This window comes from Mesoplodon densirostris, chromosome 2, assembly GCF_025265405.1.
Source record: "Mesoplodon densirostris isolate mMesDen1 chromosome 2, mMesDen1 primary haplotype, whole genome shotgun sequence".
Classification (NCBI taxonomy): domain Eukaryota; kingdom Metazoa; phylum Chordata; class Mammalia; order Artiodactyla; family Ziphiidae; genus Mesoplodon; species Mesoplodon densirostris.
Genome location: NC_082662.1, coordinates 98461196 through 98475695, shown reverse-complemented (window position 1 = coordinate 98475695; position 14500 = coordinate 98461196). Strand labels below are relative to the sequence as shown.

Below are 14500 nucleotides of genomic sequence, written 5' to 3'. Positions count from 1 at the left end.
ATTCTGGTGTCTGTTTTGGGATATGTAGATCCAGTGTTTGGGCTTTACTCAGACACGGATTCTGAAAAAAGCAATCTACTTGCTTATTATTCAATAAAGATAATGGAAATATGTAACATTAATTGAGTACCTGCTATATACTAGGTATATAGGTTCTGGGAATATAGCAGTGAACAAAACAGATATATGTCCTGCTCTCAGAGTTTCTATTCAAGTAGGGAGATAGATACTAAACTGATAAATATGATATAAAATCAGGTAATAATTAAAGCTGTGAAGAAACCTAAAGCAGAGTGAATACATAGAAAGAGGCAGGAATTGGAGCAGCGCTGTTTTATTTACTTACTTATTTACTTATTTAGCTATGTGGGATCTACACTGTGGTGCACAGGCTTCTCTCTAGTTGTGGCACGCGGGCTCTAGTGCATGTGGGCTCTGTAGTTTGCAGCACACGGGCTCAGTAGTTGCGGCGCACAGGCTTAGTTGACCCACGGCCTGTGGGATCTTAGTTCCCTGACCAGGGATCGAACCCGCATCCCCTGCATTGGAAGGTGGATTCTTAACCACTGGACCACCAGGGAAGTCCTGGAGCAGCACTGTTTTAGATAGGGTGGTTTGGATGGGCTCTCTGAGACCTGACTAAAGTGAGAGCACAGCCGCGTGGACATCTAGGCTGAGGAAGCAGTGAGTGCAAAGACCCTCAGGCTGGAGTATGCTTGAATACTGAAGAAAAGTGAGAAGAGCAGCATGGCTGGAGCATAGGGAAGGGTGGTCCAGAGATGGGCAGCCAGTGGCCAGATCACACAGGGCCTTTGTAGGTTGTGATTAAGACCTTGGCTTCCATTCTTCACGTGTTGCGAAGCTTTGTAAAGGTTGCAAGCAGGGGAGTGGTGTAACTGGCCTTCTCTTCTGACAGAATAGGTGTACGTAGAGTAGCCTCATGGGGCAGGAATGGAAGCAGCAGGAGCAGTAGTGAGAGAGATGGTACGTTGGACCAGGCTGTTAACAGTGGATGAGGGGAGACATGGTAAGATTGTGGATATATTTTTAAGTGTATCGCCAATAGTGTTTGCAGATGGGTTAGATGCGGATTGTGACAGAATAAGATGAACCAAGGATAACTTTAGAGTCTTTGGCTTGAGCAACTGGGTGAATGGTGGTGCCATTTACTGAGACGGCAAAGACTGCACGAGAAGCAAGTTTGTGGGAAGAAAATCAAGAAATCAGCTTTGGATGCGAGATGCCTATTAGATATCTAGGTGGAAATGTCAGGTAAACACTTGGGTATATGAATCTCCCAAAATTATATGGTGTAATCATATGGTATAATCTCATCTGGCCATGTGACTAGATGGTATCTTGTGGAGGAATGAGTCAGTCGAGAAGAGATGGGAGGGCTGAGCACCTGGTGCCCTGAATCACCCCAGCAGGGAAAGGTTGGAAAGAGACTGTTCAAGTCAGCAAAGAGGACTTCGAGGGAGGGACCAGTGAGGTGGGGGAAGTAAGACATGTGATGTCATGAAAGCCAAGTGAAAGAAATGTTTCAAGGAGGAAGAAGTGGTCAGCTGTGTTACACTCAGCTGAAATGTGTAGTTAGATGAGTTCTGAGAATTATCCACTGGAGTTGGAAAAGTATAGGTTGTTGGTGACCTCGATGAAAGCAGTTTCCTTGGAGTACTGAAGTTAAAAGGCTGATTGGAGTGGGTTCAGAGGGAATTGGAGATGGGGAAGTAGACATAGTAACTACAGATCACGCCCTGGAGCAGTTTTGTAATAACTCTCCCAACAACCCTATAAGTTCATACTGTTATCTCGGTTTTTATTTGAGGAAATTGAGTAACTTGTCTAGGGTCACCCAGAGGTGGAACCCTGGTGGAAACCAGACTGTCTAATTCCAGAGGTAGTCGCCTATACACTATACTGCTACAAAATTAAAATTCTGCTGTGTGCTTTAGAACTCTAGTTTCTACCTATAACAGTGACAGTAAGATTCACAGTAAACATCGAAGATGTAAGTTAGAAAAATAAGTTAAATGTACTTGTCACTGAAGAGTATTTAACATAAGGAGGCTCTGGGACTAATTCTTGTGCCCTGGCTAAACTGTGTCTAGAAGCTATTTTAAACTATTTATCAGACAGTACGTGTTAATTGCCTCCTCAACAGACTCCTTTTAACAGCTAAATACTCCCTGATCAGCTTCATTATATTAATTTCCGACTCTCCTTGGCCTCTTCCTGGCCTGGCATGTTCCCTCCATCATGGCTGTTCTGAGAGCCTTCCTTAAAGAGGAGACATGTCATGTATACCTGATTCACTTTGTTATACAGCAGAAACGAACACACCATTGTAAAGCAATTATACTCCCATAAAGATGTTAAAAAAAAAAAAAGAGGAGACATGTCACATTTTGACTTCCTTCATGATCTCCCAAGCCTGCGTTTCGTCTCCATTTTCTCGACCCTTAATTATCTGATTCTTTGGGTTATGCCAGGACTGTCTCAAAGGGACCCAACTTCTCTGCAGCAGTCATCATTTTAAGAATTATCTGAGGGCTTCCCTGCCGGTGCAGTGGTTAAGAATCCGCCTGCCAATGCAGGGGACACCGGTTCGAGCCCTTGTCCAGGAAGATCCCACATGCCGCGGGGCAACTAAGCCCACGCGCCACAACTACTGAGCCTGCGCTCTAGAGCCCGCGAGCCACAATTACTGAGCCTGCGTGCCACAACTACTGAAGTCCACGCGCCTAGAGCCCGTGCTCCACAGCAAGAGAAGCCACTGCAATGAGAAGCCTGCGCACCACAACGAAGAGTAGCCCCTGCTCGCCACAACTAAAGAAAGCCCGCGCACAGCAACGAGGACCCAATGCAGCCAAAAATAAATAAATAAATACATAAATTAATCAATTAAAAAATAAAAAGAATTATCTGAGCAAGCATATGCAAATGGCTATAGAGCCAAACTAATGATGGTCCCGACAAACCCTAATCTCTATTGAAGGAAATTGGCATGTCAGAAGTTGGGAGGTTAATATCTTAGGGGGCCACACCAGAATGAAGAAGCCAAAGAGGAAACCAGGATAACCTTACTTACAATAAGATGGATTGTTCCAGTGCCTGGATCTTGCAAGAGGTTAGAAATAGCTTTGGTAATTGGTACTAGGACCTTTCATTTTTAACAGTTGTACCCAGTGAGGAAATGGATAATGATACATATAATTATTATTATTATTTTTTTTTTTTGCCGTACGCGGGCCTCTCACTGTTGTGGCCTCTCCCGTTGCGGAGCACAGGCTCCGGATGCGCAGGCTCAGCGGCCATGGCTCACGGGCCCAGCCGCTCCGCGGCATATGGGATCCTCCCAGACCGGGGCACGAACCCGTATCCCCTGCGTCGGCAGGCGGACTCTCAACCACTGCGCCACCAGGGAGGCCCACATATAATTAATAATAATAATGTACCTATTCGTGTCACTGCACATGGCATCTTGGTAGAAAATTTAACAGATAAATATTGGCATTTGTTCCAGGATACAACAAGAAGGATTCATGTGTCAACAGATCGAGGGGACACATGGAGCATGGCCCAGCTCCCCTCTGTGGGGCAGGAACAATTCTATTCTATTCTAGCAGCTAATGATGACATGGTGTTCATGCATGTAGACGAGCCTGGAGGTAAGAGCTGTGCAGCGGCTCACCCTTGAAGCACAGAGATTTAAGCTCCGAACCCTATTTTAGTAGCTTTCCTTCTTATGTGTCAATTTTTGCTTTTACCCCTAGGAATTTATTAGTGGCCTACTGAATACTCTGTCTTAGAGATGATATGTAGCCTCTGTTAAAAAGGTCACTTGCTTTGACCCTCTAAGGCGGTTTGTATAGTATGTCCAGGTGTTCTAGAGCAGTGCTGCTCAAAGAATGGTCAGAGGACTGGTACTGATTTGCAAATTCTTTATTACCAAATATGTATGGAAAGCAAGAGTGAGCATTTAGAAACTCTTACAGCCCTTTGACAAAGAAATTTTGTATCTGTTGACTCTAATAGTAAAAAAAATTTTAAGGATTATATTTTTTCTTTGTATTTCATTTTTCTAGTGATAAATTTTTGTTATATTTACAAAAGCATCAGTTTGTGACATAATTGAAATTTTAAAATTGATCCTTCACCACAGTTTGAGAAGCATTATTTTAGAGTGTAAAGATTTAAAGATGTGTAAGATATGAAGCTAAATACAGTGCCTCTGCCACCAGAGTATAACTGAGAAGAGCTTTTCTGTAATATCTGATTAATTTATTCAACAAATTCAGCATCTGCTATATTTCAGGCACTAAGCTGGGTACTAGAATTAAAGATGGCCATGAAGATCTTGAGTATCAAACCTTGATTGACTCTCAGGTCTGCGTGTACATCATGAAGAGAGACAGTTGGCTGATGTGTGCAGTCAGTCAGTCATGTGTCACGTGTATGACTAGACTATTGTTTTCTCTCTGTTCCCTCCCAAGACTTAGTGTTTTTGTTTGTTTGCCTATTCCAGATACCGGATTTGGCACTATATTTACCTCGGACGATCGAGGCATTGTCTATTCCAAGTCCTTGGACCGACATCTCTACACAACCACAGGTGGCGAGACAGACTTTACCAACGTGACCTCCCTCCGTGGGGTCTACATGACAAGTGTGCTCTCAGAAGGTGGGTCTCGGCACAGCTCTCCTTCAGCTGAACATGTTAGGAGTGGAGGCTTTTGGGGAAAGTGAGGATCCTATCCTCCCCTGTAATGTTGCTTACCTAGTCAACAAGGCTATCCATGTAAATTCTGGCTCTCTATTTCAAATAAGTTATGGTAAATAGAACTAAGAAAGAACAAAACAGCAGCAGGCAGAAAGAAATATTTGGGGGGTTATACGTTGTTTATAAAATAAGTCTTCTGGGGCCTCCCTGGTGGCGCAAGTGGTTGGGAGTCCGCCTGCCGATGCAGGGGATACGGGTTCGTGCCCCGGTCTGGGAGGATCCCATATGCCGCGGAGCGGCTGGGCCCGTGAGCCATGGCCGCTGAGCCTGCGCGTCCGGAGCCTGCGCGTCCGGAGCCTGTGCTCCGCACAGGGGGAGGCCACAGCAGTGAGAGGCCCGCATACCGCAAAAAAAAAAAAAAAAAAAAAAAAAAAAAAAAAAAATAAGTCTTCTGTGTTGGGAGGTTCAGGCCTACAGGAAGGAGTTTAGCCCACTTACTGCTTTTCGCCTTGTGGAGGGCGGAGTGATAGCCAGCCGAGATTCGTCTTGCGTTCTCTTCAGTGGTTCTCAGACCTTACCTTTACTATGGCCCAGTTGTACAAGTAAACACATTATTTTAAAGTACAAAGATTTGTTTAGGTTTTGTTTATTTATGTATTCACTTTTTGGAAGGAGGTGGGGGATGTTTGTTTTCACTTTGTAAAGACCTTGCAAAGTCCAAGTGATGTTGACACCCTGGTTCCTCCCTGACCTCACTTCTAGCTCCCTTCTGCTTTACTCACTCTCCTGTAGTCACTCCAGCCCTCTGCCAGTCCTTAAACACACCAGAATCGCACACTCGTGGCTGAGAGATTTGCACTGACTGTTCTCCGTCTTTCCCCAGATATCTGGAAGGCTGACACTTTCCTCCTCCCAGCCTTTGGTCGTGTTACTTTCTGATGAGACCTGCCCTGACTATCCTATTTTAAATGTTAGTCTGCCTGCCCCTACACACGTACACTCTCAGTCCCCCTCTAGCTGTGCAAGTCTTTTCCATAGCACTTATTTTCTAACATACTATCTAATTTACCTGTACAATGTCTAGTGTTTATCTGCCTCACCCTACTAGAATATATATTTCACAAAGTTTTTTTTCCTGATTTGTTCACTGATATATTCCCAAAGCCTTACAGCAATTTTCACATAGTGAACAGGCAATAAAACATCTATTGAATAAATGAAATTTACCTTATTTGCTTTCTTTTTTGGTTTTCCTTGAGAAACTCAAAGCATAATATCTTTGAATTTAAACCTGCAACAGTTTATATCATTAAGAATAGAGAATGGGGAAGACACATGAAGAAAAAAAAGGAAAAGGTAAAAGAGGGATAGGATATGGAGTGGCAGAGAGACAAAAATTAGGAATTATTAACTGAGACTTACACAGATACATTCAAATCTTGAGATTCACTAAAACAAGCCCCGTATCATGGCCTTGTCTGAGTCACGATTAGAATGCCTTCCCACTGTAGATTTTACTTCCAAGGCAAGCAAACAAGGTGGAAGAATAGACATCATCAGCCTGTTAGTGCTGGTAAGGAGATAAAGGTATCTTTTTACAAGAGTATCAGTGTAGATGATTTCTGGGATCAGTTGGATCCTGTTCAGGTGGGAAGCCTCTTTCAAATATCATACTCACCAGCACTGAGCCATTTCACTGGATGTAACAAGCTTGTGGGACTCCAGGGTTCTAACAGTGTTATATAGTCTCTGTTAGGAGAGAGTTATGCAATGATAAACTGAATTTAATAGGGTGCTTCCAGTGTATCAGGCTTAATATCATCCTTTTCCTATTCAGATAATTCTATCCAGACTATGATCACTTTTGACCAAGGAGGAAGGTGGAAGCACCTGAGGAAGCCTGAGAACAGTGAATGCGATGCTACTGCAAAAAATAAGAATGAGGTTTGTTTTACTCCAACTGTCACATGTATTTGGAGCAAAGCAGCCATTCTGTTCTGCTCTTATTAGTGCCAGGCTTTTGAATAATGAAGTTTTGTACTTGATGAGGGTCTACAGATAAAGGTGGAAAATTTGGAAGTGAGGGGTTGAAATTAACTAGGATGTAGGAAATAGGAAGGGTGAAGAAAGACCAAAATATTATGGCTTATTTGTCTTTAAAGAAAAACAAAATTGAAGGCTAACAATTTGTGTTGTACTAAACTGCTGAATGAAAACAGAGTGGACAGATGGGCTGGTGATTAGTTAGGAGTCATGATGGAAGCTATGAAACTTCAGGAATTCTACAGAAAGCCATAGACCAGTCTATTCGTGAGCAGTGCAAAGCCGTACTGGCCAGAAACAAATGAAGGAGAACTTGGCCTCTCTTCCCCTCTGCCAAAGCTCCACGTGGCCGGTGTGTATGGGTGGTGACTCGGTGTGGCATGTGGAAGCAGGAGATGAGCCCTCTGAGGAGAGACCAAGAACTAGAAATACAAATGCATTGCTCCAGGAGATCCCAGGTTTCATGATTGACAGGTCTTGACAGCCAAGAAAAAAAGGGAAAAAAAACCCCAAAAAAACCCCAAGCTTTATGTCTGACTTTTACAGAATTTGAGAGGAGCTTAGTGGAACCCTGGGAGTTTTCTTCAAAAGTGACAGTGTTGGTAATTCCAGGCCCTCCTCAGAGTACCTGTGGCTGCTATGCACTCTGCTGTCCCACCTGGGCTTTCTGGTACACCACCCCCGTCACACCCTCTCTCTTCTCTGTATTCATGAGTGCTGTGGAGTGTCTCTCCCTATCCTGCTCCCCTTTTTCCATCCCTCCGCCCTGGCCTTGCCCTGCACCTGCCCTTCTCACCTTAAGCCTGGGCAGGTACAGTGGCCTCTTTACTTACCTTGACACCCTCACGCTGCTGTGTCTCTCCTCCCCAACACTCTTTGTGGTTCCCCTTTGCCTGTGATCTGGCGAATGAAGGTCCCCTCCTCCCCTGTCAGGCTATCTTCTGCCTTTTCATTGTCATTGCCCATTTTATCACTGGCACGCCCCTTGTAACTTCTGCTGCTCCCGGAGCACCCTGCACGTAGCTGCCTCTTGCCCACATTATTCCTGGGGAAGTTGTACCTGCCTCCCCTACCCCCAGTTCATTAGGGTTAGTGGAAATCCTAGCCATCCTTAGTGCCCGTCTTCAGTTAGAACTAATCATTGCTCTTCATTTCATTAGCAGTTTGCTTGAAGCTTTTTTTTAATTGCAGTAAAATATACATGGCATAATATTAACATTTTAACCAATTTGAACCTCTTGTAGAGCACTAATTTTCATCCTGCTTTATACCTCAACTAGTTTCTGAGAAATATTTCATAAGACAGGACTGGGTCTTATTCAAATCACTGCCACATCTTGTACAGCATCTGAAGTATGTCAGGCGTTCATCAAGTTTATTTGTGTGGAATCATACTTTAAATATTGATCAGAGGCTTTGGTGTAGTGCAGGAATAAAGTAAACTAAGACAGATTATGCATGCAAAAGTAATTGCATAGTTTTTTCCCAAATATACTAATGCATTTCAGAATCAAGAATATCCCACTGAGCCTATAACTCAATAACAAAAAAACAAATAACCCACATTAAAAATGGGCAAAGGACTTGAATAAACATTTCTCTAAAGAAAATATACAAATGGCCAGTAAGCACATGAAAAGATGCTCAATATCACCAGTTATTAGGGAAATTATTAGGGAAATGCAAATCAAAATTTTTGATTTGCGAGAGAGCACCTCAGATCCATTAGGATGGCTACTATCCAAAAAATAAAAAATAATAAGTGTTGACTTGGATGTGGAGAAATTGGAACCCTTGTGCACTGCTGGTGGGAATGAAAATTGTGTAGCTGCTATGGAAAACAATATGAGGGTTCCTCAAAAACTTAAATGTAGAACTACCATATGATCCAGCAACTCCACTTCTGGGTATATATCCCAAAGAATTGAAAGCAGTGTCTCAAGAGATATTTGAACATGCACGTTTATAAGCAGCATTATTCACAGTAGCTGAAAGATGGAAGCAATCTAAGTGTCCATTGACAGATGAATGAATAAGCAAAATGTGGTGTATAAATACAATGGAATAATATTCAGTCTTATAAAGGCAGGGTATTCTGGCACATGCTGCAACATGGGTGGACTGTAAGGACATTATGCCAAGTGAGATAAGCCAGTCACAGAAGGACAAATACCGTATGGTTTCACATATATGAAGTACCTAGACTAGTCAAATTTATAGAGACAGAAAGTAGAATAATAGTTGCCAGTGTCGGGGGAAGGGGGAGTGGGGAGTTATGTTTAACAGGCACAGAGTTTCAGTTTTGCAGGACACAGAAGTTCCAGAGATGGATGGTGGTGATGGCTGCACAACAGTGTGAATGTACTTAACACTGCTGAACTGCACACTTAAAAATGGTTAAGATGATAAATTTTATGGTATGTGATTTTTACCATAATTTTTTTTAAAAAGAGTATCCCACGGAAGTCTGGGTTAATATATTCAAAGCCTTATTAGAAGACTCTGTGAGATGAGAAAAAAAATTGCACCTTTGGTTTTAATCTAAGCTTCGCTTTCTTTCCACAGTGCAGCCTTCATATTCACGCTTCCTACAGCATCTCCCAGAAACTAAACGTTCCAATGGCCCCACTCTCAGAGCCTAATGCTGTTGGCATAGTCATCGCCCACGGTAAGCAGCCCACCCTCACTTCCGCAGGAAGAAGTGGCTGAGCACACTGAAACACAGTCACAGTGTGGAACCCTGTGAGAAAACCACCATACGTGGCTTTTACCATCCTTTGCAGAATTTCTTGCAAGATAATGATACTGTGGGTTTTTCATAGACTCTCATCAGAGAGCAACATGACTTCTCCCTTTACCAAATTGTCAGTGGCCTTTTTTTCAATTACAAGAGGCATGATGGGAAATAATCAGAATAAACTCATTCAGAATTATTCTCTTGACAGTAAATCCTGTTTCACTGATGATATGTGCTGATGAGATGGTGGATTGTGTTGTAGGTAGCGTGGGGGATGCCATCTCAGTGATGATCCCAGATGTGTACATCTCAGATGATGGGGGTTACTCCTGGCTGAAGATGCTGGAAGGACCTCACTATTACACCATCCTGGATTCCGGAGGCATCATTGTAGCCATCGAGCACAGCAGCCGTCCTATCAATGTGATTAAGTATGCATGAGCTCAGCTCCACCCACACTATCTGCATAGAGAGCAACTGTGGGATGTTTGTCAGTTTGTTGGGGGGAAGTTACAGTCCCTGATTCAGATTTGTGCATTCTACAGAGCTGTAGGGAAGGTGCTTGAAAGGATTGCATTTAGAGCAACTCAAATTAAATGGCTTTGTTTTTTCCTCTGACTCTCTAGCTAACACTTTTCGTCACGTTTAAAAAATACTCTTCTTCCTCCCAACAAGAATATTATGGGAGCATTTAAGCACTCTGGGGGGGAAATGACTCCTTAAGTACAAGTTCTTATTATATAATTTCTGTTTGTTGATTTGGAAGCCCATTCTTACATGGGTCACTATCCTTTCTTTCCTTTGGAAGAATTTTTTTTTTTTTTTTTTTTTTTTTTTTTTTTTGTGGTACACGGGCCTCTCACTGTTGTGGCCTCTCCCGTTGCGGAGCACAGGCTCTGGATGCGCAGGCTCAGCGTCCATGGCTCACGGTCCCAGCCGCTCTGCGGCATATGGGATCTTCCCGGACCGGGGCACGAACCCATGTCCCCCGCATCAGCCGGCGGACTCTCAACCACTGTGCCACCAGGGAAGCCCTGGAAGAATTTTTATAAAGGCATTTTCTTCCATAATATTTGAGTGAATCCCTTTTCCCCGTTAACTATAGGCATTAAAAATTAATATAATAGTCAGTAAGCCATCACCTAAATATGAGTTTTTCTCTGATTTGTTATCAAACAGCCGGTGGTTTCCTGATATTCCCATAAATGTTGATCCTCTCTCATGATCTTTCTCTAATTGTGGTTTCAGGTTCTCCACAGATGAGGGTCAGTGCTGGCAAACCTACATATTTACCAGGGAGCCTATCTACTTTACTGGCCTGGCTTCAGAACCCGGAGCTAGGTCCATGAACATAAGCATCTGGGGTTTCACAGAATCTTTCCTGACTCGCCAGTGGGTCTCCTACACCATCGATTTTAAAGATATCCTTGAAAGGAACTGTGAGTGTCTCCTTTGAACTTTTCTACCAGAAACTTGTAAGCCCATTTTCCTAAATAACCGATTCAGTTTAATTTCTTCTAGCTGGAATAAGAAAATCATGTGTGTGAAAGAGGACTGAAGGATGTTCCATGTGGGTTAGCAGGCAAAGGGATGGTACCAGAAAAGCACTTCCCTCTTTGGATTAGCACTGTCCAAGAGAAATAAAATGAGAGCCACATACATAATTTAAATTATTCTGTCAGCTAGCTACATTATAAAAGTAAAAGAGGCAAAATTTATTTTAATAATATAGTTACTTCAGTATGTCCAAAATGTTATCATTTTAACATGTAAGCAATGTTTTTAAATTATTAATGAAATATTTTACATTCTTTTTTTAAGATATTTTAAATTTTTTATTGGAGTATAGTTGATTTACAATGTTGTGTTAGTTTCTGCTGTACAGCAAAATGAATCAGTTATACATATACATATGTCCACTCTTTTTTAGATTCTTTTCCCATATAGGTCAATACAGAGTATTGAGTAGAGTTCCCTGTGCTATACCGTAGGTCCTTATTAGTTACCTATTGTATATATAGTAGTGTGTCATTCCCAATCTCCCAGTTTATCCCTCTCCCCCCTTTCTGCCCTTGTAACCATAAGTTTGTTTTCTACATCTGTGACTCTATTTCTGTTTTGTAAATAAGTTCATTTGTACCTTTTTTTAGATTCCACATACAAGCAATATCATATGATATTTGTTTTTCTCTGTCTGACTTCACTTAGTACGATAATCTCTAGGTCCATCCATGTTGCTTCAAATGGCATTATTTCATTCTTTTTATGGCTGAATAATACTCCATTGTATATATGTACCACATCTTCTTTACCCATTCCTCTGTCGATGGACATTTAGGTTGCTTCCATGTCTTGGCTATTGTAAACAGTGCTGCAGTGAACATTGGGGTGCATGTATCCTTTTGGATTATGGTTTTCTCTGGATATATGCCCAGGAGTGGGATTGCTGGGTCATATGGTAGTTCTATTTTTAGTTTTTTAAGGAACCTCCATACTGTTCTCCATAGTGGCTATACCAATTTACATTCCCACCAACAGTGTAGGAGGGTTCCCTTTTCTCCACACCCTCTCCAGCATTTATTATTTGTAGACTTTTTGGCGATGGCCAGTCTGACTGGTGTGAGGCGATACCTCATTGTAGTTTTGATTTGCATTTCTCTGATAATTTGTGATGTTGAGCATCTTTTCATGTGCTTTTTGGCCATCTGTTATATTCTTTTTCTTCTAACTAGGGCCTCAAAATCCAGTGCATATTCTACACTCACCCTTATTTTACAGTAAATCTCAATTCAGACTAGTCACATGTGGACATCTAGGAGAGTATAGTTTTGTACTTTAGATCTCCGTAGCATTTTCTGAGTTTTTTCTGCTTGTAAGGATAATGCATGTTTATGTTTGTCTAAAGTTATTTCATAACACTTCAGGGTTTTTCACACTTGATTACAGCAGAACTGTAGAGGAAACTCTAGAGGAAAGTGTGTTACAAAGAGCATCTAACTGACTGTGTCACTTATCAAAATGTTGAAGTGAGGAAGTTTTCATGCAAAGAGTTTGGCTTGACCATTTCAGAATGCTGTGACTTCAAACTGGAAGGCATATTAAAGGCCCAGAAAATGGCTTCGGAGAAGTTAAAATATTCATTGCAAGGTGTTCCTAAAGAATCACAAGCAAACCCATGCCCCCAGTTCCAAAGATGCTGACATTGTACTGAAAACATGGAGGATAAAAAAAAAAAACTGGAGAAAAAGTGACTCCCTGTGACCCGTAGTTGCTTTCTGGCATAATATGATAGAAGACTTAAGTTTCGAGAAGCTCTGGTTAAATTTGGTCCTGACTGTTATTAGGCTGTGTTGGGGGCCTGTTTCCTCAGCATGTTAATTTAGTGAGTCCTGCAGGAAGCAGAAGCACTCAGTTTGGACCTTACTTTTCTACAAGATGTTTCAGTGATTTAAAATTGGAGAGTCATTATAATCTAAATTCACTAAATAGGCTGTAAAGGAGCTGGCTTATGAGTTTTCCCCTCAGCAGGCAGCTCTACAGTTATCCCTGAAGTTTAACATCATTAAAAGATTTGTTAAGCCCCTGCTCTTTTTTTAAATTTATTTATTTATTTATTTTATATTCATTTTTGGCTGTGTTGGGTCTTCATTTCTGTGCAAGGGCTTTCTCCAGTTGCGGCGAGCGGGGGCCACCCTTCATCGCGGTGCGCGGGCCTCTCACTGTCACGGCCTCTCCCGTTGCGGAGCACAGGCTCCAGACGCGCAGGCTCAGTAGTTGTGGCTCACGGGCCTAGCCGCTCTGCAGCATGTGGGATCTTCTCGGACCGGGGCACGAACCCGTGTCCCCTGCATCGGCAGGTGGACTCTCAACCACTGCGCCACCAGGGAAGCCCCAGCCCCTGCTCTTTAACAGGCCCTGTTCTGGTCTTCACATCCCAAAAGATAAAAACCTAATCCACAGTCTTTAGGCCACAGCCTTTGAGTCATTTTTCCAGGAGTGGATGATATGACACACTAAGCCAGGTTGACTGTCATCAGTCTTCATTTGAAAGCCAGTCAACAAGAGTTAAAAGTCTAGAAAGTATGTTTCCCCTTCTGTTTGACGCAAACTAACCCATAGTGAAATTAAACCCATGCTTTTGGCTAATTGGTATCTTGTCCTAAAGGCAAGCGTCTGGTTGCTTACCTGACAGCTCCTGCTGACCAAGGGCTCAGGTGTGCAAGACTTAAAGACAGAAGCTTCTCAGTCTGGAAGGAACCTTAGAGGTTCTCCATCCAGCTCCCCACTTCAAAAATAAGGTTCTTCCTAGAACTCAAATGGGTCATGAGATGCAAAGACTCCTCCCTTGGCATGAAGAAAAGCCAGTTGCTGATAGGCTCCCACTAATGTTAGCTTTCATTTGCAACTCCAAAGTGAAGCAATAGGTTGAGTCAGACATCCCTACTTTTCCTCTCCTCATTCTTCCTGTTGCCTGGCAGCTGCCTCACATGGGTGGGTTCTGTCCCATGCAGTTTCCTGAACAGCCTGTCTTTCTTTTAGGTGAAGAGAAGGACTATACCGTATGGCTGGCTCACTCCACAGGCCCTGGAGATTATGGAGATGGCTGCATTTTAGGCTATAAAGAACAATACCTACGACTACGCAAGTCATCCGTCTGTCAGAATGGTCGGGACTATGTTGTGACCAAGCAGCCGTCCGTCTGTCCCTGCTCCCTGGAGGACTTCCTCTGGTATCAGCATCCCTCAGATCCCTATCAGCCATTTCCCATGCTGGAGGAGGCAAAAGACAGTTCAAAAATATTTAAATCCTTTTCTTTCCCTTCTTCCTCAAGAGTGGAGAACTGTTGCTTCTTATTAAGGAAATTGAGGCACAGAGAAAGGGAACCAGAGTTGTTAATAATTGGACAGATAACATCGTATCAGTTACTTATTGGCCGGAACCAGCAACAACCCCTGGACATCCTGACTTGGCAGTGGTGGGAAGGAGAGAGATACATA

At 42.7% G+C, this 14500-nt stretch overlaps 1 protein-coding gene across 4 annotated transcripts in view; it reads left to right on the top strand.

Annotated features, from left to right (window-relative positions):
- Window positions 1-14500, top strand: part of SORT1 (sortilin 1) — a 68786-nt gene that overhangs the window by 45627 nt on the left and 8659 nt on the right. For all 4 annotated transcript variants that reach the window (XM_060086162.1, XM_060086170.1, XM_060086190.1 and 1 more), the window contains 7 exons: window positions 3527-3671; window positions 4529-4684; window positions 6561-6667; window positions 9332-9434; window positions 9766-9934; window positions 10752-10942; window positions 14043-14232. In XM_060086162.1, coding sequence (XP_059942145.1) covers window positions 3527-3671; window positions 4529-4684; window positions 6561-6667; window positions 9332-9434; window positions 9766-9934; window positions 10752-10942; window positions 14043-14232 — 1061 coding nt within the window. The remainder of the gene's footprint in view (window positions 1-3526; window positions 3672-4528; window positions 4685-6560; window positions 6668-9331; window positions 9435-9765; window positions 9935-10751; window positions 10943-14042; window positions 14233-14500) is intronic.